The 27,963-nt window shown below is 45.3% G+C and overlaps 1 protein-coding gene across 1 annotated transcript; it reads left to right on the forward strand.

The window, feature by feature from the left end:
- The first annotated feature begins 443 nt into the window (after window positions 1-443).
- LOC132889627 (interferon-induced very large GTPase 1-like) lies at window positions 444-27,827 on the forward strand. Its single transcript, XM_060926365.1, has 6 exons — window positions 444-489; window positions 21,037-21,095; window positions 21,195-21,300; window positions 21,393-21,647; window positions 21,740-22,000; window positions 22,104-27,827. The coding sequence occupies exons 2-6, from the start codon at window positions 21,075-21,077 to the stop codon at window positions 26,771-26,773; spliced, it is 5,313 nt and encodes a 1,770-aa protein (XP_060782348.1). The 5' UTR covers window positions 444-489; window positions 21,037-21,074; the 3' UTR covers window positions 26,774-27,827.
- Window positions 27,828-27,963: the final 136 nt, after the last annotated feature.

Below are 27,963 nucleotides of genomic sequence, written 5' to 3' on the forward strand. Positions count from 1 at the left end.
ACTGTGCGACACTCCCGAGTATCATTTATTATTATTATTATTATTATTATTATTATTATTATTATTATTATTATTTTTACTCCACCATTTAAAGCAGAACTGTTTGTATATTACAATCAATCAATAAAAACAAACAAACAAAACCCGTCGGTTTTCATTTCCTCAGAAACGAAACTTTCGGTTTCTATTCTGTTGGGACGAAACCATCACCAAGACCCACTTTATTTTATTTCACATGTTATATTGGACAGGAAATCCTTCACACACAAAACAGGACACAGACTAATAAACCCCAAAGGATGTCAAGGAGGAACGAGCTGCACTTAATAATACTGGATAGGGAAATCGATATGAATGAATAATAAACTAAATAAAATGGTTTAGTCCTTCTGGAACATCTTTATAAAGGGGAGCCCTGAAGGCAGGCGGTGACTCTTTGAAATGACTTCCAAAGGACCGAACAAAACTCCACCCACTTTCTCCAGACGAGTAAGTAGAGCCTCACGCTTAAATATATGGTTTATTATCAAATAAGGAGAATACAATTTTACATGTATATCTAAAAAGGCTGATTGCTTAAATACCTTTTAGAGAAGATATAATAAACTTTGAAAGAACATTTTAAGATTCACACCGAAGCCTGAAAGACATTCAGAGATATTGCAACATCAGGTGAATTGGAACAGCAGAAGTAAACAGCATTTATTTTCTGTCCTGATAAATTTAAATTACTGAGCCCTTCCAGTAGAACTGAACTAATGCTGCCACTTGTGTATTTGATAATGTTAGAAATCTCGACGAATATTTGACCCATTTATGATACTCTTCCCTTGACTCCCATATGATTTAACTTAATCAAAAGGCCCTCCTTCCACATCATGTCATACGCCTTCTCAATATCAAAAAAGACAGCCACAACCGATTCCTTATTCACATGGGCTCTTCTTATGGTATCCTCTAAATATACTAAAGGATCCATGGTGCCTCTGCCTCTTCTAAAACCACTCTGATAATTTTGTATCAATCCTTTAGTCTATATTAGCCTGTCATTTATTATTCTTTCCATTGTTTTCCCCATCTGAGATGTTCGTGCTATTGGTCTGTAGTTGCTAGGGATCTTTGGGTCTTTCCCAGGCTTTTTAATAGGGATAATTATAGATTCTTTCTATACTTTTGGTATTATTCCCTCTGTTCAGACCCTATTGTAAAGACCCAATAGAACGTCCTTTCCTTTATCAGTTAGGTTCTCTAACATAGAATAACAAATCCCATCCCCCCCCGGAGAAGACTTACATAACTTTAATAGTGCATTATTAAGTTCAGTGATTGTGAGTAGTTCATTCAACACCTCACCTATCACCTCTTCACTCTCAAAGTCATGCTGATAATTTTTAACTGTTTCTGTTCTTGCTCTCTCTTCCTGATGGCTAAGATTTTCAGTGCTGTGTACCTTACTTAATGTCTTTGCCATTATCTCTGCTTTATCAATACTACTAATGACTGTATTTTGACCGTCAGTCAACACAGGATAACCATATTCTTTCCCACTTCCTTTCATTTTCTTTATCATGCCCCAGACTCTCTCCACTGGAGTAGTTCTTCCTATAGAGTCACAAAACTTTCTCCAGTAACCATTCTTAGCCTCCCTTATGGTTTTCCTTACGACCGCTTGAGATTTCTTAAATTCAATAAAATTTTGGAAATTGTGCATTCTTTTCAAAACTCAAAATGCTTTATTCCTATCTTTTATTGCTTTTTTGCATTCATTAGACCACCATGGAACTATCTTACTTAAATGCTTAGGTTTAGACTTAGGAATGGCTAAACTTGCTGCACTAATTATGCTGACACTAATATCTTTGCATAAGCTTTCAATATCTTTATTTATATCTATTACTGACAGCATTTCATCACTGATCTCTCTAAATTTGTCCCAATCCGCTTTCTCTAAAATCCATCTCTCATTTTTAACTTCATATTCAAATGCAACTTCCATACCCACTTGAATTTTAATAGGGAAGTGACCACTACCTATAGCATTATCATTCAATACCTCCCACTCACACTTATCTGCTAATGATATTGTAGCTAATGTCAGGTCTATTACTGACTCTGTGCCCCAACAACATCCAATCTAGTACTTGACCCATCATTCAAACAAACTAATTCTTCCTCATCCATAAATTCTAAAATCACATCCCCATTAACATCATTCTTATCCCCCCATAATGTACTATGTGCATTAAAGTCACCACACCATACCACTCTCCCCTTTGTATCTTTCCAAATTTCTGCCAATTGACTTAATTCTAATTGCCGACATGGATTATAGAAAGTTATTATTTCTATATTGCCTTCATTTGACCAGACCTCTATTATAGTGTATTCTAGATCTTTCCCTCTTAATTTCCCTATATTGAATAGCTTTTTGTATGAATGTGTAGGAATGAGAGCGGGTGGGTGGAGCACAGAAGTACGGCAGGCCAGAACTGAGTTCCAAAAACTCTTTATTTTGCACTTTTCAGTGACTAATGTTCACTCTCCCAGCCACAGACGCACGCACACACATAAGTCGTCTGGTCGGGGAGAGAGCTCCCTTCCTCTGCTCTCTCTCCTTTTATAGGGCGTGGTCACTGGGGAAGACACACAAACATAGGTTAACTAACATCAGGTGTAGTGATTCTGCCACTTACCTTCCCTGACTCTGCCCTCCGTTCACAGACCGATGCTTGACCACGCCCCCGTTGCCACATACCCCCTCCTCCCAATTTTCCTGCAGCACATCTAGGATGCCACGTGGCATACGCCCATATAATAATTCGAACTGGGAGAACCCCGTGGAGGCTTGTGGGACCTCTCGCACTGCGAATAGCAGGGCCTCGAGTCATTTATCCCAGTTACGTGCATCTGCTTACAAATTTTTTAATTATGGTTTTGAGGGTGCGATTAAACCGTTCGACTAAGCCGTCCGTTTGTGGGTGATAAACGCTAGTGTGGATCGGCTTAATTCCTAGTAACCCATACAGTTCGCGCAATGTGCGTGACATAAATGTAGTGCCTTGATCAGTCAGAATCTCTTTGGGGATTCCAACTCGGGAGATGACATGGAAGAGTGCTTCCACAATACTATGTGCTGAGATATTGCGAAGCGGCACTGCTTCCAGATATCGCGTTGCATAGTCCACCAGAACTAAAATAAAGCGATATCCTCGTGTTGACCGCTCTAATGGCCTGACAAGATCCATCCCAATTCTTTCGAACGGGGTCTCGATTAATGGCAGAGGGCGCAAAGGCGCTTTTGGAATGGCCGCTGGGTTTACTAACTGGCATTTGCGGTTTGCTGTACACCACTTACGGACATCGCCGCGAATCCCTGGCCAATAGAACCGGGCCATTATTCGGGCTAGTGTCTTATCCTGCCCCAAGTGTCCAGCCATGGGATTAAAGTGAGCCACCTGGAATACCAATTCCCAGCGGCTCTTTGGGATCAAAAGCTGTGTTATCGGCTCTTTAGTCTGAGTGTCCTGTGTCACTCAGAATAATCCATCCTTCAAAATGGAAAAATAGGGGAAGGACGGGGTGGCATTTGCCTGGAGCATTTGACCATCGATTACTCTCACTTGGTCAAATGCATGCCGCAGAGTCTCATCTCGCGACTGCTCTAACGGGAAATCCGCGAGGGATTCCCCGAGAGAGGGAGGAGGAGCCTGCTGCTCCTCACTCTGACGCAGAGATGACGTAGACAGCTCTGTGACAGCTGCTCCCGCCAATGCCACACCGGGACCTCCCCCTGCTGAACTATGGCAGGCCCCACTCTTCACTAAATGAGTCATTAATTCCCGAAATCCTGGCCAATCAGTCCCCAAAATTATTGAGTGGGTAAGACGAGGATTAACCACCACCTTTACACTCAATTTCTCCCCTCGAAATAGAATGTGGACCGACACTAAAGGGTAGTTGTGAACATCCCCGTGCACACACAACACCTTCACCAATTGTGCTCTCCCCAATGCCTCGTCTTGCACCAGGCTTTGGTGGATTGAGGTCTGATTACAGCCGGAGACCACCAAAACCTGATACGTATCCCCTTGGATGCTCACCGGTATGCGATACGCTCCGGCCCGATCGAGGATGGTCCCGGGCGCGTCGGGGATCCGGACCACCGCGCCCACCTCCATTGCCGAGAATTGATGCTGGAGGTGCCCCGGCTCCCTGCAGCGCCAGCAAACCGGCCCGGGCTCTCTCTCTGCACCGGCGTTCTGGAACTCATTCACCTGAGGGGGGGGAGAGACAGACACGGAAGTGGGAAATGGGAGGGCACTGCGGGTGCGGTGGGCCGGCTGGGGTGGAGCCGGCCCCCGGCTCTGCGGTGGGGGAATGGGGCGAAGATGAGGAACAGAAGGGGAGAGAGAGAGAGAGAGAGGAGAGGGGAGAAGAGAAGAGGAGACATACTGTCCTGCTGTCGGAACAGCTGCCAAATGGTCCTCAGCCAGCTCGATGGCCTGATCCAGTGATGCCGGGCGATGGCACTGGACCCACTCTGCGGTTCCTTCGGGAAGTCGGGCGATAAACTGTTCCAGTACCACCAGATCGATGATTCCCTTGGCGTTGCGGTTGTCAGCCCTCAGCCACCGCCGGCAGGCGTCCCGGAGTTGCTGGCCAAACACAAACGGCCAGCCAACCTCCTCTAAGCGCAGAGCGCGGAAGTGCTGTCATTGTTGCTCTGGGGTGCGCCCCACACGCTGGAGGACGGCCCGGCGGAGGTCTGTGTAGACCAGCCGGCTGTCGGCGGGGAGCTGTAGCGCGGCCAGCTGCGCCTCGCCCGTGAGCAGGGGGAGGAGGCGCGCCGCATGCTGTTCCACCGGCCAGCCCCAGGCCTCTGCTGCCTGCTCAGAGTGCGAGGAAGGCCTCAGGGTCGTCGTGCGGGCCCATCTTTGTTAAGGTGAGGTGGGGAGGGCCCGCGGTGGTGGAGGTGGTGGACCCCGCCAACGCGGGGAGATGCCGGAACGCCTGACGATCTTCCTGCTGCGCCAGCACCAGGGCCTCGAACCTTTGCTCCTGCTCCTTCCGGAGGGCGACCAGCGCCTGGTGCTGGCTCTGTTGGGCCATGGCAAGGGCATGGATGAGGTCCTTGAAGGGGGAGGACTCCATGGGGCTGTTCTCCTCTGTGCTCCGGTTCCGGGTTTCGGCACCACTGTAGGAATGAGAGCGGGTGGGTGGAGCACAGAAGTACGGCAAGCCAGAACTGAGTTCCAAAACTCTTTATTTTGCACTTTTCAGTGACTAATGTTCACTCTCCCAGCCACACGCACACACACACACAAGTCGTCTGGTTGGGGAGAGAGCTCCCTTCCTCTGCTCTCTCTCTCCTTTTTATAGGGCGTGGTCACTGGGGAAGACACACAAACACAGGTTAACTCACATCAGGTGTAGTGATTCTGCCACTTACCTTCCCTGACTCTGCCCTCTGTTCACAGACCGACGCTTGACCACGCCCCCGCTGCCACTGAATGTTATGACTCCCCCACCTTTTCCAGATTGTCTATCACTCCTTATTAAAGTATATCCTTTAATAATAAAATCCAGTTTGGGGATCAACCAAGTTTCCTGTATACATATAACATTAGGTTTTATACATAAATTATCTACAATTTTTTAAAATTCCTGCCTGTTCACTATTAAGGTCCTCGCATTCCATTACAATATAAACAAGACCATTATCCTGAGCCAACCCATACTTGAGACTGTTGTTGTACCTCTTCATTTAAAGTATCCCTGACTGATTCCCACAGCAGTTCTTTTACACCCAAGAATTTCTCAGCAGATTTGACTATAATTTTAATTTTCTCTGTTCGGCTTGTAGTCTGAACAATTGATGACCTCAGCCATGAACAACATAAAATTACTTTTAGACACAATCAGTGTTTCCTCTTTAATTTTCTCACACTTTACACACGGTCTCCCCTCTTTCACAACTGGGGCTGGACCTGCTACTACCCTTTTAACAGTCTTTGTTGCTTCTGCATATGATAACCCTTGAGTTACTTTGAGCCGCTGTACCTCTTGCATTCTCTTGCTCACTTTACATCCTCTGTAGGCAGAGCTGTGTTCCCCCCCACAATTACTACATTTTAACTTTGCGTCCTTATCGCACTGCCCATATTCATGCTCTCCACTGCACTTACTACACCTTTGTTTCCCCTTACATACTGCAGCTATATGTCCAAACTTTTGCACTTAAAGCATCTTAGTGGTGGTGGGATATACATCTTGACTTCATAAATGTATCCTATGAATACCCTCTCAGGAAGTTTATTTTCTTCAAATGTTAGCACAATTGAAAGGCTATTGGTTATAATTCTACCTCGTCTGGTTTTCAGCTGCTTTGCTTCCTTTACCTTGGCATTAGTTATACTTTCTTTGACATCATCCACTGATTCCCTTAACGGGATCCCTGAGATTACACCCCTTACAAGATTCTTGTCAAACACCACCGAACACTTGACTTTGTTACCATTTATTTTATTAACTTTGATTGCATTTCTTTGCTGCTCTTCATCCTTACATGTAATCAGTAGACAACCATTTCTTAATTTTTTAGCGCTTCTTACCTCACCAAACTCCCTATGTAGTGCTTTGGTTAGTTTTATTGGACCCCACTCATCAAATGTAGATCCCTCATTACTCAATCTTACAAACACTTTGTACTCCACTCGACTCCTTTCCGCAACATTAGGCATACTCGTTACTGTTATTTGTTTTCTCCTTTTTACCCTTAGATATCATCCATGGTTCATAACTCCCACTTTCTTCCATTTCCTCACACTTGCTTCCTGAAACATCACTTCCCTTTGCAAACTCCTGACCATTCCCAGTCCAGTTGTCACCAACCACCTCCACGACACTTCCTCCACTCATCTCAGCCATCATCCCTGTTCTTTCTCTCTCCTGTCAACACTCTGGTACCTGCCTTTATACTCCCGTCTAATATTAACGTGGTAACTCCTGCAGCTGCCACACCAGAAATGATGGGGAAGACTGACTTCGCCTGCCGGTTACATCTGGTTTAAAGCAAAAATGATTGTGAATAATGATTTTATTGTTGAAGTGAAAACATGGATATCATATGCTGAACATAATGAAAAAATTGCAAATGAGGTTATTAATGAGAGAATTCTAACTGAGTTTACTAATGAAAGGATTTTAAATGAGGCCACTAATGATAAAGTTGATCGTATTAACCCAGAGGACAGCATTTCAAATGTTGGTAGCAGACATTCAGCTAAAAAGAGTACATGTAGTAGTACTTCTTCTGCTAGAATCATAGCTGAGGCCAATAAAGCTGCATTGCCTGCTTGAATGGCAGTGTTAAAGGAAAAGTATGCTTTGGAGGAGCAAGAACAGCTGATCAAGAGGAAAAAGGAGCAATTGGAGCTGGAAGCAATGCTAGCAGAATCCACTGCTAAACTTGCAGTCTTTCAGGCCTCTGAAAGTTGCAGTGTTTTTAAAATCTCTAATGCTATGAATTCTTACTTGGAAAAAGAACTGGGAAAACCAACTACTAGCGCATTAAATCCAGTGGCAGAAGAGTGTGATCCTGTTGTTCATAGGAAACCACAGCAAAGCAAGGAGTGGATACTGCCAGCAAGTAACCCTTTACCACCCTCCATGTTGCATCAAGGAGATACACAGCAGCCTGAAGAGAAATGGATGGACTCAAGAAGGCGGAGTTTCACTCATGCACCGCTAGGCGATCTATCTGTTCAGCTTCATGAACCTTTTGCATCCATTAGGCCTTCTCAGCCAGGGAATGCAAGTCAGTCTGGTGACATTTTCACTATAATGCAAAGACAAATTGAAATTACAGCAGCTCTTGTTCAGCAACAATGCATTTCATCTTTGCCAGAGAGAGATATTCCTTTGTTTGATGGAGATCCTTTGCAGTACATCATTCATCAGAGCATTTGAGAAAGGAGTAGAGGAAAAGGATGCTCATGGCGATTGCTTGTACTACCTTGAACAGTTCTCTAGGGGACAGCCAAGAGAGCTGGTCCATAGCTGCTTGCACATGACTCCTGACTTTGGCTATGCAAGGGCAAAACAGCTGTTGCAGGAACATTTTGGTAATAGGTATAAGATTGCTACTGCTTATATGGAAAGAGCTTTGTTTTGGCCTCCAATAAAGAGTGAAGATGTCATTGTTCTGCGGTCCTATTCTCTCTTTCTATGTGGATGTTGCAATGCTATGGAGGAACTACAATACTTACAGGAGTTAGATATGCCAAGCAATATGAGAGCCATTATATCTAAACTGATTTTCAAGCTCAGAGAGTGGCAGAGAACTGTTGCACATAACATCCTGGAAACTTCTGAATGCAGAGCTTTGTTCAAGGATCTTGTTGCCTTTACTGAATGACAAGTTAGTATCCTAATGGATCCCTTGTTTGGTGATATTAAGGACTTGTCAATTAGCGTAAGGGCTGCTAATCGTTCAAAGCCACATGCAGAAGGCAAAGTTAAAGGAAACATCATTGCCACCATTATTGCACATTTGGACTCTGGGCATAAAGATTTGTCACCTTGTGTTTGTTGTGTTAAGCAGCATTTGTTGGAACACTCAACAGTTTAAGAGGAAGAAGCATAGAGAAAAGATGAACTTTCTAAAGGAGAAAGAGCTTTGCTTTGGTTGCTTAAGTGCTGGGCACATGAGTCATAATTGTGGCAAGTGGTTGGTCGACGCCATCCTACTGTGCTTCATGTTGACAGACAAACAGCTAGCTTAGACACCGCCGGGGCATGCAAATTCTCAGGATCCACTGAAACTTGTGGTCATACAGGGGCTGGAAAGGAGCTCTGTCTGCTATCCATCTTGCCAGTACAAGTTAAGTTCAGTAAAGGAGACCAGATAATCCAAACATATGCATTCTTGGATCCTGGCAGTTCTGCGACTTTTTGTTCTGAGAGTCTTCTGCAGCAACTCCATCTTGCTGGTAGAAGAACTCCGTTTCTGTTACAAACCATGGGGCAGGAAAGAGTCATGCCAGCACATGTACTCTCAGGCTTAGAAGTTTCTGCAATTGATGGCAACATCATCTATCAGCTCCCAGAAACACTCATACAGAAACAGATGCTTGTAAGTACTGACAAACCTTCTGTCTAAAGATGACTTGGCAAAGTGGCCCTACCTGTCAAAGATTCAAGGAACAGTCCACCGTACTTCCATAATGAAATATGCTGTTATCTGAATTGAGACGAGCTGCTCCGTACCTCTCCGAGCTTTGCGCGACCTCCCAGTCAGTCAGACGCGCTGTCACTCCTGTTAGCAATGTAGCTAGGCTCAGCATGGCCAATGGTATTTTTTGGGGCTGTAGTTAGATGCGACCAAACTCTTCCGCATTTTTCCTGTTTATATAGGTTTATATGACCAGTGATATGAAACAAGTTCAGTTACACAAATTGAAACGTAGCGATTTTCTATGCTATGGAAAGTCCGCACTATAATGCACTAACACCTTCTGCGCGCTTTGACAGCGCATTGATACTGAGCTCCATATCAATGCTCTGTCGAAGCGCGCAGAAGGTGTTAGTATGCCTGTCATTATAGTGCGGACTTTCCATAGCATAGAAAATCGCTACGTTTCAATTTGTGTAACTGAACTTGTTTCATATCACTGGTCATATAAACCTATGTAAACAGGAAAAACGCGGAAGAGTTTGGTCGCATCTAACTACAGCCCCAAAAAATACCATTGGCCATGCTGAGCCTAGCTACATTGCTAACAGGAGTGACAGCACGTCTGACTGACTGGGAGGTCGCGCAAAGCTCGGAGAGGTAAGGAGCAGCCCGTCTCAATTCAGATAAGAGCATATTTCATTATGGAAGTACGGTGGACTGTTCCTTTAAAGTTCCCAGCATAAGAGCTAACATCGATCTGTTGATTGGGAACAATGCTCCCAAGATGTTGGAGCCTTGGGAAGTCCTAAATAGCCATGGGGATAGCCCTTATGCTATAAGAACAGTGTTGGGTTGGGTCATCAATGGTCCTTTGCAGACAAACAGCTTTGTGGCTGAGGACTGTTCTGCAGTGGTAAACAGGATTTCTGTGTGCAGATTGGAGGAATTGCTGTATAAGCAGTATAACCACAATTTCAATGAGCAGGCTACAGAGGAGCAAGGTCTGTCAAGGGAAGACATCAGATTCTTGGAAATTTTGGACGGTTCTGCTAAACTTGAGGACAATCATTACAGCCTCAAATTGCCATTTAAAAGGGAAAATGTGTGTCTGCCCAACAGCTTCTCTGTGACAGAGGATACTTAGACTGAAAAGGAGGTTTCTGAGAGATGAGCAGTTTTAAATTAAATTAGATTAGATTAGATTCACTTTATTCATCCCACATCGGGGAAATTCACGTGTTACAGTAGCAAGAAAATGTCAAACAGATAACAAATAAAACTGAAAAACTGAAATTTTCCAGTGCCCTCCAGGTGCAAAAGTGACCGGTGTAGCAGGTAAATGACTGCGTCATCCACACCAATGCCAGGTCAATATGCGAACTGGAGGGGGTCCATCTCGCTGTTCACCAGGTGTCGGAGGTGGGAGAGAACAATCCTCTCCATGATCTTCATTAGGTGAGGCGTTAAAGCTACTGGCCGAAAGTGATTGAGCTCCCTGGGGTGCGCTGTCTTGGGAACTGGAACCACACATGATGTTTTCCACAGAAGCGGAACTTTCTCCAGACTGAGGCTCAGGTTGAAAATGTACAGAAGAATCCCACAGAGCTGATCTGCACAGTCCTTAAGCAGTCAGGAGTTGATACCATCAGGGCCAGCAGCTTTCCTTGTCTTGATCCTCCTCAGCTCCTTCAACACCTGATCAGCTGTTATGGAGAGGCGAGGGGTGTAGCTGAGGTGTGAGTCCTGTAGAGTGAGGTCGGGGGTGGAGTGTGTGGATTGGTCTGACAGGGATCGGAGGGGGGTGATGTGGTGTGAGGAGGGAGCTGTTGGTGTCAAAGGTATTATGGGGGGGTGGAGTGATATCACAGACCGGTCAGGACTATGGTGAGTGGGGGAGGGTGGGGTGGCACAGTCAAATCTGTTGAAAAAGAGATTCAACTCATTTGCCCAGTCTTGGCCCCCAGATACAGGGCCCCTCCCACTGTCCTTTGTGTGGCCAGAGATGGTTTTCAGGCCTCTTCATACCTCTCCGGTGTTGCTCCCCTTGAGGTGCTCCTCCAGCTTCCTCCTGTAGCTGTCCTTGCCTCTCCTTATCCCCCTCTTCAGCTCCCTCTGCACTCTCCTCATCTCCTCCTTGTTGCCAGATTTAAAAACCCTCTTCTCGTTTAATAGGGCTTTTAGTTCAGAGGTCACCCAGGGTTTATTGTTGGGAAAACACCATACCTTCCTGACTGGCACAGTGTTTTCAACACAGAAATTAATGTAATCCGTGATGCAGGTTGTCAGGCTATCAATGTCATTGCCGTGAGGTTCACACAACACATCCCAGTCCGTGGTGTCAAAGCAGTCCCTCAGTGTCATACTGGTCTCCTCAGACCAGCTCCTTACATACCTCTTGGTGGGTGGTTGTTCACCATAGGTATGTATGTAGGGGACAAGTGAACCAGACTGTGGTCAGAATGGCCCAGCGGGGGGAGGGGTGATGAACTATATGCGTCCTTGGTGTTCACATACATTAAATCCAAAGTTCTCTTGTCTCTGGTGTGGCATTTCACATACTGAGTGAAGGTTGGGAGAGTGGAAGACAGGGAAGCATGATTGAAGTCACCGGAGATTAGTAGCAGGGACTGGGGGTGCGATGTCTGAAGCTTTGACACTGTAGTGTGTAAGAGCTCACAGGCTGCAGCAGCATCGGCCGCAGGGGGGACGTACACAGTTATTGCGATAACATGCGAGAATTCCCTCGGGAGGTAATATGGCCGAATGCTAACCGCTAGCAGTTCAATGTTTTTACTGCAATACTGCTCCTTTACCCTGATGTGCCCCAGGTTACACCATCTGTCATTCACAAACATCGCTATACCCCATCCTTTCCTCTTACCACTCTCCTTCGCTTTCCTGTCCGCTCTCACGAGTTGAAATCCGTCCAGAGTGATGTGTGAGTCCGGTGAGAGTTCATTCAGCCAAGTCTCTGTGAAGCACATAAGGCTACTGTAGCAATCCCTGATGTGGGTGGAGCATAGAAGCATGGCAGGCGGGAGTTCATGTTCACACAGACACTTTATTTTGCTATCTATCATCAGCTTTTCAGCTTCTCTCACTCACACAGTCTCACACACGTGTCCTGGCCGGGGGCGAGCCTCTTCTCTGCTCTCCCCCTCCTTTTATCCTCCATCCCTGCAACAAACAAACATACCCACGTTAATTGACACAAGGTGTAATGACTTAGCCACTTACCTTCCCTGACCCCGCCCTCCATTCACAGACTGCTGCTTGGCCACGCCCCCGCTGCCACATACCCCCACCGCCCGACTCAGGCCGGGGAGCCATCCGGCCTGAAGCCAACTCCCCCCCCCCCCCCCCCCCCCCCCGACGGGACAGGAAGTCCGCCACCCCCATCTGTGCCCCCGGCCTGTGGATCACCTCAAACTTAAATGGCTGGAGAGCGAGATACCAATGAGTGATCCGCACATTGGCATCCTTCATGTGGTGGAGCCACTGGAGGGGTGCGTGGTCCGAACAGAGAGTGAAAGGGCACCCCAGCAGGTAGTATCGGAGGGCGAGGACTGCCCACTTGATGGCCAGACACTCCTTTTCAATTGTGCTGTACTTGCTTTCGCGCATCGATAGCTTTCAGCTGATGTACAGCACGGGGCGCTCCTCACCGTCCACCTCCTGGGACAAAACGGCCCCCAGCCCTCTGTCCGATGCATCAGTCTGCAAAATAAAGGGGGGGGAGAAGTCAGGGGAGTGTAAAAGTGGCCCCCCACACAGTGCAGCTTTTACCTCAGAGAAGGCCTGTTGGCACTGCTCTGTCCACTGGACTGGATCTGGAGCCCCCATTTTAGTGAGGTTGGTTAGCGGGCTGGTGACGTCCGAATAGTTAGGTAGAAACCTACGATAATAGCCAGCCAGCCCCAGGAACTGCCTCACCTCCTTTTTGGTCTTGGGCCTCGGGCAGGCCGCAATCACTGCAGTCTTGTTAATTTGGGGATGCACCTGCCCATGACCCAAGTGGAACCCCAGATACCGTACTTCCACCCGCCCAATTGCACACTTTTTTGGGTTAGCTGTGAGGCCCGCCCGCCTCAGCGACTTTAGAACGGCCCTCAGGTGTTCCAAGTGCCACGGCCAATCATAACTGTAGATAATAATGTCATCTAGATAGGCAGCCGCATAGGCAGCATGAGGGCAGAGGACCCTGTCCATAAGCTGCTGGAATGTAGCGGGTGCCCCAAACAACCCAAAAGGGAGCGTGACAAATTGATGTAAACCAAATGGTCTGGAAAAGGCCGTTTTCTCTCGGGATAGAGGAGTCAAGGGGATCTGCCAATATCCCTTTGTTAGATCCAGTGTCGAATAAAAGCGAGCAGCACCTAACCGATCAAGCAACTCATCAACGCGAGGTATTGGGTAAGCGTCAAATTTAGACACCGCGTTTACCTTTCTATAGTCCACACAGAACCGGACCAACCCATTGGTCTTGGGAACCAGGACCACTGGGCTGCTCCAGTCACTGTGGGACTCCTTGATTATGCCCATTTCGAGCATGGCCTTGAGTTCGTCCCGAACCACCTCTTTCTTGTGTTCGGGCAAGTGGTAAGGGCGGCTACGCACTACCACCCTGGGGGCGTTTTGATGTGGTGCTCTATGAGGTGGGTATGACCCGGAAGGGGCGAGAACACGTTGGAAAATTCCTTCTGCACCTTGGCTACCTCCATGAGTTGGGTCGGTGAGAGGTGGTCTCCACAAGGGACCAGAGTGGTCTGAGATGTTATCTTTTTTACCTCCGGCCCCAGCTCCACCTTCTCTGGGACTACCAACACCAACGCCACGGGGACCCCCTCATTCCAGCGTTTTAAAAGGTTGAGGTGGTAGACTTGCAGTGCCCCACCCCTATCCTTTCGCTTCACCTCATAGTCGACGTCCCCGACTCGCCGTGTGACCTCGAAGGGCCCTTGCCACTTGGCGACTAATTTAGAACTCGACGTGGGCAATAATACGAGCACTTTGTCTCCCGGCGTGAACACTCAAAGGCGCGTGCCCCTGTCATACAGCCGACTTTGATGTTCTTGTGCCTGCCGCAAATTCTCCTGGGTTAGGTGCGTGAGGGTGTGGAGTTTTGCACGCAGGTCAAGAACGTACTGAATTTAATTTTTACTCGATGAAGGTCCCTCCTCCCAATTTACCCGCAGCACATCCAGAATGCCACGCGGCTTGCGCCCATATAATAATTCAAAGGGAGAAAACCCTGTGGAGGCTTGCGGGACCTCTCATACTGCGAACAACAGGGGTTCGAGCCACTTATCCCAATTACGTGCATCTTCACTAACGAATTTCCAGATTATGTTTTTGAGTGTCTGGTTGAATTGCTCTAATCCATCTGTTTGTGTGTGATGTACACTGGTGTGGATAGACTTAATCCCCAGTAACCCATACAGCTCGCGCAGTGTGACATAAACGAGGTGCCTTGGTCTGTCAGGATTTCTTTCTGAATCCTGACCCGGGAGATAAAGCGGAAGAGCGCTTCCGCAATACTGCGTGCTGAGATATTGTGGAGAGGCACTGCTTACGGATATCGCGTTGCATAGTCCACTAGAACTAAAATAAAGTGATATCCCCATGCTGACCGATCTAATGGCCCGACGAGATCCATCCCAATTCACTCAAACGGGGTCTCGATTAGAGGCAGAGGGCGCAACAGCGCTTTTGGAGTGGCCGTGGGATTTACTAATTGGCATTCATGGCACGCTGCACACCACCGACGGACATCCCCGCGAATCCCTGGCCAGTAGAACCAGGCCATTATTTGGGCTAGTGTTTTGTCTCGCCCCAAGTGTCCAGCCATGGGATTAAAGTGAGCTGCATGGAATAGGAGTTCCCTGTGGCTCTTTGGGATTAACAACTGGGTTACTTGTTCCTTAGTTTGAGTGTCCTGCATCACTCGGTACAATCTATCTTTAATAATGGCAAAATAGGGGAAGGCTGGTGCCGCGCTTGGCTGAAGAGTTTGACCATCGATTACTCTCACTTGGTCAAATGCATGCCGCAGAGTCTCATCTCGCAACTGCTCTAACAGGAAATCCCCAAGAGAATCCCCGAGAGAGGGAGGAGGAACGGGGTGCTCCTCACTCTGACACGGTGTTGATGTAGACGACTCTGTGACAGCTTCTCCAGCCAATGCCACACCAGGATCTTCCCGTGACCTACTAGGGCAGGACCCACTATGTGTTAAATACTCCATTAGTTCTTTAAATCCCAGCCAATCAGTACCCAAGATCGAGTGGGTAAGACGAGGACTAACCGCCGCCTTCATTCTATGCGTTTGGCCCCGGAATAGAATATGGACAGACACTAGAGGGTAATGGTGAACATCCCCGTGCACACACAACACCTTCACCGCTTGTGCTCCCCCCAATGCCTCACCTTGCACCAGGCATTGGTGAATTGAGGTCTGATTACAACCGGAATCCACCAAAGCGTGATATGTATCCCCTTGAATACTCACCGGTATGCGATATGTTTCGGCCTGATCGGGGGCGGTTTCTGGCACGTCGGGGATCCGGATGACAGCCCCCACCTCCCTTGCGGAGCCCTGACTCTGGAGATGCTCTGATTCCCCACCGCGCCAGCACACCAGCCCAGGCTTTCCCTCTGCCTTCTGTGTTATGGGTGTCACTCACCTGAGGGGGAGACAACACAGACACAGAAGAGGGAGATGGGAGGACACCACGGGTGTGACGGGCCGGCTGGGGAGGAGCCAGCCACCGCCTTCGTGGCAGGGGAATGGGGTGGAGAGGGGGACAAGAGACAGGAGAGAGAGAGGGAAAAGAGAAGCGAGGGGAGACGCCTCATCTGCCTGCCATTGGAGCCGCCTCCAGATGCTCCTCCACCAGCTTGATGGCTCATTCCAGCGATGCCAGGTGGTGACACTGGACCCGTTCCACCATTCCTTCCGGAAGTTGAGAGATGAACTGCTCCAGTGCCACCAGATCGATGATCTCATCGGCGTCGCGGTCTTCAGCCCTCAGCCACCGCCGGCAGGCGTCCCGGAGTTGTTGGCCGAATGCAAACGGCCGGCCGACCTCCTCCAGTGCCAGCGTCTGGAAGCGCTGACGATGTTGCTCCGGGGAGCGGCTGAGCCGCTGCAGAACGGCTTTCTTGAGGTCAGCATAAACCAGCCGGCTGTCAGCAGGGAGCTGCTGCGCTGCGAGCTGCGCCTTGCCAGTCAGGAGCGGGAGGAGGCGCGCTGCGCGCTGCTCCAGTGGCCACCCCCATGCCTCGGCTGCTTGCTCAAAGAGAGCAAGGAATGCTTCCGGATCGTCCTGCGGTCCCATCTTCGTGAGGGTGGCGGCAGCGGTGGCCGGCGGCCCTGCTGACGTGAGCAGGTGCTGGAACGCCTGACGAGCTTCCTGCTGGGCCAGCATCAAGGCTTTGAAGCGCTGCTGCTGCTCCTTCCAGAGGGTGATCAGCGCTTGATGCTGGTTCTGCTGGGCAGTAGCAAGGGCAAGGATGAGCTCTTCGAACGGGGAGGACTCCATGGGGTGGTTCCCTTCTGTGCTCCCGGGTTTCGGCACCACTGTAGCAATCCCTGATGTGGGTGAAGCACAGAAGCACGGCAGGCAAGAGTTCGTGTTCACACAGACACTTTATTTTGCTATCTATCATCAGCTTTTCAGCTTCTCTCACTCACACAGTCACACACACGTGTCCTGGCTGGGGGCGAGCCTCTTCTCTGCTCTCCCCCTCCTTTTATCCTCCATCCCTGCAACAAACAAACATATGTTAATTGACACCAGGTGTAATGACTTAGCCACTTATCTTCCCTGACCCCATCCTCCATTCACAGACTGCTGCTTGGCCACGCCCCCGCTGCCACAGCTACACTCCCGGTACTCCCTCTGCAGCCTGGTTAGCGCCGTTAGCTCATCCATCTTATTAGGGAGAGATCTTACGTTTCCCATGATGACAGACGGTATACATGATTTATACCGTCTTTTCTTCTCCCGGCATTTCATTTCAGCTCTGCATCCCCTTCTCCTTCTCCTTAATTCCGCGGGGATCACCGGTCTTTCCACGGGGAGTACCTTGGTGTTGCGCAGTGCTAACAGCTGCTCCCGAGTGTAGACAATGGAGCTGTGGCTGAAAGGGTCCACTGATGCTGATTTAAATAGCCCCAGAAAGAAAAAGAGAAAAATACAAATGCACAGTCTCACGAGTAGTACATCCCGAGGTGCACAATTCCGACTGAGACTAGTGCAGAAAGAAACAAGAGAAAAGTACAAAAATATACCAAAACACAAACACGCTCGGAGCTACTGTAACTAGCTGCCACTCTTGCGGCGCCATCTTGGGATTAAGATGGCACCGCAAGAGTGTCAGCTAGTTACATTAAGAGTATTTACCAGGAATACACAGCATTTCTCTTTGAGATGATAAGCAAGGGGTATGCAGAGCAAATGCCCACTCAGCAGCTGAAAGGCAACAGTGGTAAGGTGTGGTACATACCTCATCATGGTGTACGTCATCCCAGGAAGAGGACCCTGTGGGTGGTGCTTGACTGTGGTGCAGCATTCAAAGGAATTTCATTGAATCAAGTTCTCTTGCAAGGCCCTAATCTCACAAGCACGTTGCTTGGAGTACTCTTGAGGTTCAGGCAGGAGCCAGTAGCAGTTATGGGTGACCATATAGGCAATGTTCCATCAGGTCAAGGTGGCAGAAGAAGATAGAGACTTTCTACATTTTTTGTGGTGGCAGAACGGGGATTGAACCGAGGAGGTGGCAGAGTTTCGCATGACTTTTCATCTGTTTGGTGCTGCCTCCTCTCCGAGTTGTGCTGTCTTTGCTTTGAGGAAAACTGCAGATGATAATTGGTCTGAGTTTAGAGATGAGGTGATTCAAACCCTCAAAGAAAATTTCTCTGTGGATGATTGCCTTAAGAGTATGGCATCTGAAGAGGCAGCTGCTCATTTAGTCAAAGACCTTTTTGTTCTCTGTCAGAGGAGAGGCTTCACTCTAACGAAATGGATTAGAAACAAGCACACTGTCTTGCAAACCCTTGCTGAGGAGCATCGAGCCAAAGAATGGAAGGAGCTAGATCTGGATAGAGACAGCCTGCCTGTTGAAGGAGCTCTTGGGTTGTTGTGGTGTGCTGAAACAGACTCCTTTACATGCAAGGTGGAGGTGCAGCACAAGACGAGAGAATGCTGTCAGTGTCCAGTTCGGTGTATTACCCACTTGGGTTTCTGGCACTAGTGTTGTTACCTGCTAAGGTCAAGTTACAGGGGCTTTGCCAGAGAAACCTTGGGTGGGATGAGACTGTGCCCCAGAACATTTTGCATTGATGGACAAGGTGGTTGGTGGAACTGGATGCACTCTGAGTTTAAGATTTAAGGCATTGCTCAAACCATGGGCTTTGGACCCTGCATACATGTTCAGCTTCATTACTTTTCAGATGCAAGTGAATTGGGATATGGCACAGTCACCTACCTTAGAATGCAGAGTAGCGGCAATGACATTCATGTTGTATTCTTGATGGGCAAGGCCAGAGTAACACCTTTTAAAGGCCATCGCTATTTCCTACTTGGAGCTGACTGCTGCTGTGCTTGATGTCCATATTGCCCTGATGTTGAAGAAAGAATTGAGGCTCCAGTTGCAAGACCAGTTTTCTGGACAGACAGTACATCTGTACACAAATACATCAAGAATGAGGACAAGCATTTTCATATGTTTGTAGCAAACAGAGTCTCCACCATCGGGGAAGCCACAAGAACATCACAGTGTCGATATATTGGCTCAAATGAGAATCCAGCTGATGATGCATCCAGAGGGAGGAGGGTTGGAAAGTTCATCAAGAACAACAGGTGGATAAAGAAGAAACTTTTATTTGTCACATGCACACTTCAAGCACAGTGAAATTCATCCTCTGCATTTAACCCATCTGAAGCAGTGAACACACACAGAGCAGTGGGCAGCCACACCAGAGCGCCTGGGGAGCAGTCAGGGGTTAGGTACCTTGTTCAAGGGCACCTCAGCCCAAGGCCGCCCCACATCAACCTAACTGTATGTCTTTGGATTGTGGGGGAAACCGGAGCACTCGGAGGAAACCCACGCAGACATGGGGAGAACATGCAAACTCCACACAGAAAGGCCCTCGCCGGCCACTGGGTTTGAACCCGGAACCTTCTTGCTGTGAGGTAACTGTGCTAACCACTGCACCACTCAAAGGCAACACAAGGCTCCTGGCCTCTGGGGAGTGTCTTGTAAACTTTCCCTGATACGAAAGGTCTGGTGCACTCAGTGCATTTACAAACAAAGACCAGTGTTATTGACAGGCCCGTAGTAAAACTTTGTCTGTTACATGAGCTGATGGTTAAGAGGTTAATTTCATGCGTTTGTTGGTTGTTTTCACCACTGTATTATTTTTATGGTTCTTTGTTATGTAATGGGAGTTGGTATGTTATTCAACCCAGTTAGGGGCCGGTGTGTAAGAGCCATTTTTGTTATGTTTTGTGTTTATTATGGTGTTTTGCATAGGTGTATCCTGTAGGGGTCACTCTTGGAATAATTGATTGTACAATATAGGTGGGAACCTTTGCCTCAGGTGACAAGTGTTGCTGGAGGGAAGGTGCACATGGTTTTTTGACCGCTTCACTTGACACACTATGCTGGGCGAGCGGGAGTTTTGTATTGGTGGTGAACTGTACTGCAGTAAATAAATGTATAATTTTAAGCATTTTATACTCTGTCAATCACTAGACATTACTTAACAGGCGAGCGTGTCCATTAACAAGGCACCGTCCAGCATCCATCAGCTGCTTCAAGTATTACTTACCGTAGCTGCTTTTACCAAGTTCAAACATTAGGATTGTGTTTATTTAAAATTAAATATGATCTTGATTTCTATGCATTATTCAAGGTCTGAAAACACTTCATCTTTTTTTGTTGCTATTTTGACCAGTTGTCATTTTTTTCAATTAAATGCTTGAAGTGACAATAATTTTATGTGGAATTTGGGAGAAGTCTTGTCAGTAGATTATGGAAGAAAACAAAAATGTTCAAAAATGTTCTTCCCTTTGTGGTCCCATTGCAAGGTTCGTCCTTGGAGGGCCAAACAATGCCTCACAGGTCCTTTTGAGACTTTATTGGTGTTGTGTATCAGGTTGGGTCCTGATTTACTGTAACAGTACTGCAATGGAAGGAAGTCCCTTATCTGTGGGCATATGGTTCCCACACAAACTTTACATTTGATAAAAAGTAGGCTTACAGAGCTCTGAACTTTAGTTTAGCTACATAGTATATAGACTTCAGTTTATGAAATAACAGCTCATACATTGTGTAGCAAGGCAGATTGGAGGATCCATGTAAAGAAGCACTATTTATTAAACATACACTTAATAACCAATATAAAACTAATACACAGAGTAATCCAAAGTCAGTTTTAGGATTCCAGGCATAGATGCCCTCATAAAAGGTCGATATTCAGAAACAAGGTGAGAACACAGTGCGTGCTACGGGCAGATGTTGTGCTGGAGCTCTTGCATGTGCAGTGGGGGAGGAGTCTCGAGTACTTGTCCCTCTTTAGTGATTGTGTAAAACTTCAGCAATTTGACCACAGGGTATTTCAAGTCCTGCACTATGCCTCATGTCATGAGTAATGATTAACTGTTATGAACTGTGTAAAATGAATAAAATTATTTTGATTGTGAACATACCACCATATTTTTAAACATTTTTTCCTGACATAATAAATAACTTGAAACAATTTTAATCTTTGCTATATCTGCTACTTTTAATTTTGCTGCCTCTAAAATGACTTCCCTGTGTCTAAATACTTAAAATATTGTGTTTGATTTGTATAGTTTGCCAGTGAAGACTGATTGTTCTCATATTATTCATAATGGACATTTCTGATGAAGAGGTAAGTGCTGAGCATAGCATTTTACTAATCTGATTTTATGATTTACACACCAAGCTGTTATCCTTATTCATATCCTTGTTCAAATATTCCCAAATCAAGCAATTTCAGGATGCCAGAGAATTCTTTGACAAAGAGCTACAAGTAGATCTTCCTGAAAAACAGTCTGCAGAATCAGATGTGGAACAGGAGACAGCCACTTCAGAAAGTAATGTTATCAAATTTTCAGCAGATCAATTTCCAATACAAACATGGCAGTTGATCACGTTTGCTGAGTTGAATTATTCTTGTTCTACACAGATGTTCCTGCACCATATGATATTTCAGTGCAGTCCCTTGGGACTGATTTTGCTAGACTTGGGTGGAAATGCCGAGACAGCATATCAACATTTGAGCTGAGGTGCACCAGCAGCACATCTTCAAGCATCCAGACCCTTTCACAGAATTACGCTGAAGTGTTGGGCCTGTGCCCAGGCACCGAGTACACTTTTTCACTGCATGCAGTTTCAGAAAATGGAAACCAGAGTTCAAGAGCTGAAGTATCTGCACATACAAGTAATAATAAGTCTAATGTTTTGGACTGACATATGCTGAATAATGTCTGTGTAACTTACCATGCCATTACGACATCTTTCTTTTCATTACAGTTCCAAACCCACCTGAAAGCATTGAGGTGAAGAATATTGGTAGTACATCAGTTACTCTAACCTGGCAACCACCTGCTTCCTCAGAGAAGAAGTACCATGTGGTGTGTTCCCACAATGGTAGAACTGTTCATGAAGAAGAAACAGAAACAAACACACTTGTTATCAATAACCTGTCTCCAGGAAAAAAATACTCCTTCCACATTGCAACAGTACTTAAAAATGGCAGCACAAGCAAGAAAGCTGCCTCATTTGCCATCACTAGTAAGTATTTATCTACACTTTGTAAGTCTTATGCAAACCTTACGGCCAATGGTTTTATTTCAAACCTTTGATCGGGATGTGAATTTTCTTTTTTGTTGAATAGAAACCAATCTCGAGAGTTTTCTTCAGGATGTGGGGCTGAATCAACACCTCACTGATAAACTCTCACTGAGTGCTGTACTACGGATACATAAGAGCACAGTGACAGATGATCCAGCATGTTCTCGTTCAGATTTACCATGGCTTTTCCTCAAGAAAATTATGATGGTGAATGTGACTGCAAGAAGTGTCAAATGTGCTCCTTCAGCTGATGAGGATGAAGATATGAGTTTAGATCTGTATAGTGATCTGGAAAGTCTTGTCCTCAACCAAGACTCTGGTGAGAAAGTAAATCCTTTAGACATCATAACTGCACTCTTCCTTTGCTCAGACAGTTTTCTTCAACAAGAGATTGCCTTGAAAATGTCTATGTGCCAGTTCTCTGTGCCTTTACTGCTTCCTAATTGTGACACACAGCAGAGCACACTCATGCTTTGGGCCTTAAGAGATATTGTGAAGAAGTTTAGACCACACTCCTTGTCTGATCCAAGAGGGTTTGTGGAAGACAGGATTGTTCTAGCTGACTTACCCTTAGTGTCCTTTGTAAGACTTGGAGATTGCAGCATTTCTAAATCTCAAATCTTGAACAAGCTGCTCAGTAATCCACAGCAATATCATGATACATTTGTGCACCATGACATGGACTGTGGAGACATCCCAAGAAAAATATCAAATGGTTTGGTGGAGATCAGCTGGTACCTACCTTGTGGAAGTAAAAACATAGACATCTTCCCCGAACCTGTGGCTATTGCAAACTTGAGAGGGGACATAAGTACATTTGATACTCAGTACTCTTTCCTTTGTCAAATTTCTACAGCAGTTTTTGTGTTCTTTGACAATTTTGAATCAAGCAATCAGCTACTCACCAATACACATGTAAAAGCACAATTGTTTTTGGTGGGTAATGCAGACACCAAAGACTTCAATCTGGATTTGCTGAAAAGAACAGCTGCTGCATTGAACTTGAAAAGAAACAACATCATTCTGAAGACCAAACAAAATGATGCAGATTTTGTCAAGAATCTGTGTTCTGCAGTGAGAGATGTTGTGAAAAACAGTCCTATGACTGTACAACTTGAGAAAATGACCAAAGTTGCACATGAATTTGGAATTTGGATTGATGAAGACAGTAAGGAGTGCAGAAAAGCAAAAGAAAATGCAGAGGCAATCTCGAGAAAGATACAGGACACACTAAAGTTTAAGGGAGAACAGCTCCCTTTGCAGGGTGAGATCTGGAAGAAATTAGGCAAATTAGAGAAAGAGGAGTGTAGGCTTCGTAAAGCTGGGGACAAGAACATTGAGATGTATAAAAGTGAACTGAAACAACAGAAGCTGGAACTCAGGAAGCAGCAAAGGAGCTACGAAATGTCAGAAGCCATGACATGTTTCATAACTGCACTGTCAAGTTCACCTCTTGAGAGATCCTACTTCCTGAAATGGATGCGAATGAATCTGGACAATCTGTCCCGTAAAAATCTATCCGGCCTTAGAGAATTGTACAAGGAGAAATGTCAATCATCTGAGAAGGAGGAGATTGCATTACTTGACAGACAGATCTCAAACAGTGCTTTGGGAATTGAACACTTTTTGAGGGAAATGGGTCAGCTGTATGAAGCTGCTGTCATCCTTCCAGAAAATATACAAGCACGACAGCAAATGCTACACTTACCCAGGCTCTGTGCTAGGCTCCTTTTAGACGGATTTCCTCTTGAACTTGTTGATGGAGATGCTTCAAATATACCTTTAAGATGGATTAGTGATGTACTGACAGAGCTGAATACTGTAGCGCAACCCAAGAATAAGATCATGGTAGTCACAGTATTAGGAGTCCAGAGCACAGGAAAGTCTACCCTCCTAAACACCATGTTTGGGGTTCAGTTTGCAGTCAGCAGTGGAAGATGCACACGAGGAGCTTTCATGTTGCTGATCAAAATCACAGATAGCTTCAGAGAAATACTTAACTGTGATCATTTAGTGATCATTGACACTGAGGGACTGAAGTCGCCTGAACTGGCACAGCTCGATGACAGCTATGAACATGACAATGAATTGGCCACACTTGTTGTTGGACTGAGTGACATTACCATCATCAACATAGCCATGGAGAACTCCACAGAAATGAAGGACATTCTGCAGATTGTGGTGCATGCATTCCTCAGGATGAAGGAAGTGGGCAAAAAACCCATGTGTGCATTCGTGCATCAGAATGTAGCTGACGTCTCAGCACATGACAAAAACATGAGAGACCGGAAGCTTCTTTTAGAGCAGCTGAATGAGATGACTGAAGCAGCAGCCAAGATGGAAAATAAGGAAGACTACAAGAAGTTTACTGATATAATGGAGTATGATCCAGAGACTGGTAACTGGTATATACCTGGGCTGTGGCACGGTAACCCACCAATGGCACCAGTGAATGCTGGGTACTCCGAGGCTGTCTATGACTTCAAAAAGAACATGATAGACATTCTTGTAAAAAAGAAGATATCTACCAACAACATTACAGAATTTCTGGAGTGGACAAAAAGCTTATGGAATGCAGTAAAATATGAAAATTTCATATTCAGCTTTAGGAACAGCTTGGTCGCTGATGCATACATGAAGCTTTGCACTGAATTCCATAAATGGGAATGGTCTTTCAAAAAGCACATGTACAAGTGGTTAATGTCTGCTGAAACCAGAGTGTCCAATTTTGAGATGATGAAATCAAAATCTGACAAGACAGACCTGCAAGATTTCCTGAGGACCTTGAAACATGAAGCCTTCTCAGAGCTTGATAACTGGGAAAAGACTCTTTTGGAAAACATCATCAAATACTTTGAACAAACAGAGGGTCACGTCCATCTCGTGGAAAGGTACAAAGAAGACTTTATAAACAGTGCAAAATCTCTCAGGAGGGAAACAGAAAACTCAGTACTGAATAAAGTAGAGGCAGTTATTGAGATTAGGACAGGAAAAAATAATTTGGACCACATCAAGAAAACCCATACTGACAAAATGGAAAAGAAAGTGCTAAACCTTCTGGAGGAGCTCCGGAAAAACAGAGGTTCTTTGAGTATGTCTGAAGAGGAGCTCAACAACCACTTTGAAAACATATGGCAGGAAACACTTGAAGAGCTGTCATTTAAAGGCTTGCAGAGACAAATAATAACTGATCGTGTTTTTAGCCAATTACGAACAAACATGAAACAAAGGGGAAGTTCAGTCTCTAAAGAGTTGAGTAAAGTGAATCTGCATAAATATGACAATGACAAATTCATTGTTACTCCTGAGAGTTTTCTCGAAAGATGGTTGTTCCAGAACCATACAAAGGATCTTCAAGATTTGGCAGACCATGCCACTGATGCATGTAAGCAGTCAGTTAATGACAAAAAAGAGAGAAAATCAGATTATCATGACACTTACATTCAGGAGATCCTACACATAATTGATGAAAAATTGACCTCAGGCAAGAAACTGAAATTTTCTGACAAATTTGAACTCTGTCTTAAGTCACACATTTGTGCTATTTCTGCAAGAGAATTTCAGGCCATGCATGACTGTTTTATTGAAGAGAACGACCCACGCCGATGCCTTGAGCAATTCAAAGAGAAGTACCGAGCTGATTTCAAAGATCTGTTCAGTAATCGTGATCAGTGCCAGAGGAAGGCTGAAGAATTCACAAAACTCTGCCTGAGTCCTGCAGTTGAGACGTTCATCTGTAACTCACTGGGACCAGACATTATTGACACAATGCTGCAAGGGGAAAATGCATTTCAGTTCAGCACACGTGCCTTTTTCCAGTACACGCTTTTAGGACAACTTCTGACCGAGAGTGATTTTCAGAAGTATTTGGACTACATATGTTCATATGAACGCTTTGTTAAAGACTGGATATTAAAACAAATTACAGACAAATTTTCCAGAGGAAACAAACTTTTTAAGCTGGAAGAGCAGCATCTCAAAGGAGCTATTATGGAGATAAAAGAAGCCATCAAAAAAGCACAACACAAGACAGATAAAAATAAAGGCATAAAGGTATTCGTTCAGAACATTTGCAGAGAGCTTGGAAAAAAGCTTGTCATTTCAAACGATGCCTTGGAAGCAGTTATGGCTTTGAGCAATGCCAAACAGGAGCAATTTGCCCACTGGCTCATGCAGGCTGTGGAGGAAATGGAAGCATTGCTGAAGACTAAGTTGCAGAATGAAAACATTCAGAGCAAACTGAGAACACTCAAAATCAAACCACAAGATGAGCTGTTCAAGCGTGTGTTTGGCTGTGGAAAACTGTGTCCATTCTGCAAAGCACCATGTGAGGCAGGAGGAGAGGCTCATACACACCACTCTGCTTCTGTACACAGACCCAAAGGACTTGGTCAATACAGATATGTGCGATCAGAGATATTAGTCACTAACATTTGTTCCACTGCTGTGAACAGTGATACAAGTTTCAGATGCCTAGAGACCCAATATAAGTACCATCCTTATAAGAAATACAGGGAGATCTTTCCGGACTGGCACATCCCTGCAGACCCCAGCATAGAGGCCTCAGACTACTGGAAATATGTGATGGCAAACTTTAATGGTCAGTTTGCAGAAGCATACAATGCCAAGCCTGCAGATATTCCCCCAGTGTGGAAAAAAATCACAAAGCAACAAGCAGAAAATAGTTTGAAGGAGTGTTTTAGTATCAAGTGAACACCTGTCGAAAATAATCAGTGTAAAAACACACTTTTTTTTAAAACACAGAAATGTTTCCTGTCATTTCTAATGCCTTTAGTTTTCTGTTTAAAAATTCCACACAGCAGAAAGAATATGATGCATTTTAAACACTGTGAAACATACAAATTAGAATGTCTTTGATTCATAAATGTTACTAATTATTGATTGTGATTATTTCCAATCAGTTGTTGTTCTTTCTGACGTTGTTGTTTTTGCTTTCTTTTTTATTTCATATCAGTTGTTGTTCTTTCTTTCTTTCTTACTGGGTGTGTATGTAGATCACTTAGCTGGTTTCTCACATGATGATTATGCTTTAAAGAACAGATTGGCAGTAGTTTAGGGCTATTCACAATGCCATTTAAACGAACACAACATTTATCCACATCTGGAAAACACACTATACTTCATTACATTTCACTGACTAATCCAGCATTTTAATTCTGTTTATGTAACTCTTAAACATGATTGTCTCAGTCACATTTTCTGACATATAAAATGATTAGATAAATATTACATTCATACATATGTCATAAATATTACAAGCATACAACGCCGAGCCTGCAGATATTCCCCCAGTGTGGAAAAAAATCACAAAGCAACAAGCAGAAAATAGTTTGAAGGAGTGTTTTAGTATCAAGTAAATGCTTGTGAAAAATAATCAGGATCAACGAGTTTAAAGAACACTGATTTTAGGCTTAATGCTAAAATGTTATCAGCTCCTTTCATCTGATACTACTATCATTTAATCCCATCAGAACCCGTGGTCAACTTAAACACACGGGTTTTTTGTTTGTTTGTTTTAACACAGAAATGATTCCGGTCATTTCTAGTGCCTTTAGTTTTCTATTTTAAAAATTCCACACAGCAGAGAGAATATGATGCATTTTAATCACAGTGAAACATACAGGTTATGTCTTTGATTCATAAACATGGCTAATTATTGATTGCTATTATTTCCTATCAGTTGTTGTTCTTTCTGAGGTTGTTGTTTTTGATTTCTTTTTATTTCATATCAGTTGTTCTTTCGTTCTTTCTTTCTTACTGGGTGTGTATCTAGATTACTTAGCTGGTTTCTCACATGCTGATTATGCTTTAAAGAACAGATTGGCAGTAGTACAGGGCTATTCACAATTCCATTTCAACCAACACGACATTTATCTACATCT

The sequence above is a fragment of the Neoarius graeffei genome, chromosome 1 (genome assembly GCF_027579695.1).
Source record: "Neoarius graeffei isolate fNeoGra1 chromosome 1, fNeoGra1.pri, whole genome shotgun sequence".
NCBI lineage: Eukaryota > Metazoa > Chordata > Actinopteri > Siluriformes > Ariidae > Neoarius > Neoarius graeffei.

Bases quoted from the DNA above. Each gene is read 5' to 3' on its own strand.
- LOC132889627 (XM_060926365.1), top strand. From the start codon at position 21,075: ATGGACATTTCTGATGAAGAG. The intron at 21,301-21,392 runs GTAATGTTATCA...TGTTCTACACAG, and splicing joins GGAGACAGCCACTTCAGAAA to ATGTTCCTGCACCATATGAT. The intron at 22,001-22,103 runs GTAAGTATTTAT...TTTGTTGAATAG, and splicing joins TGCCTCATTTGCCATCACTA to AAACCAATCTCGAGAGTTTT.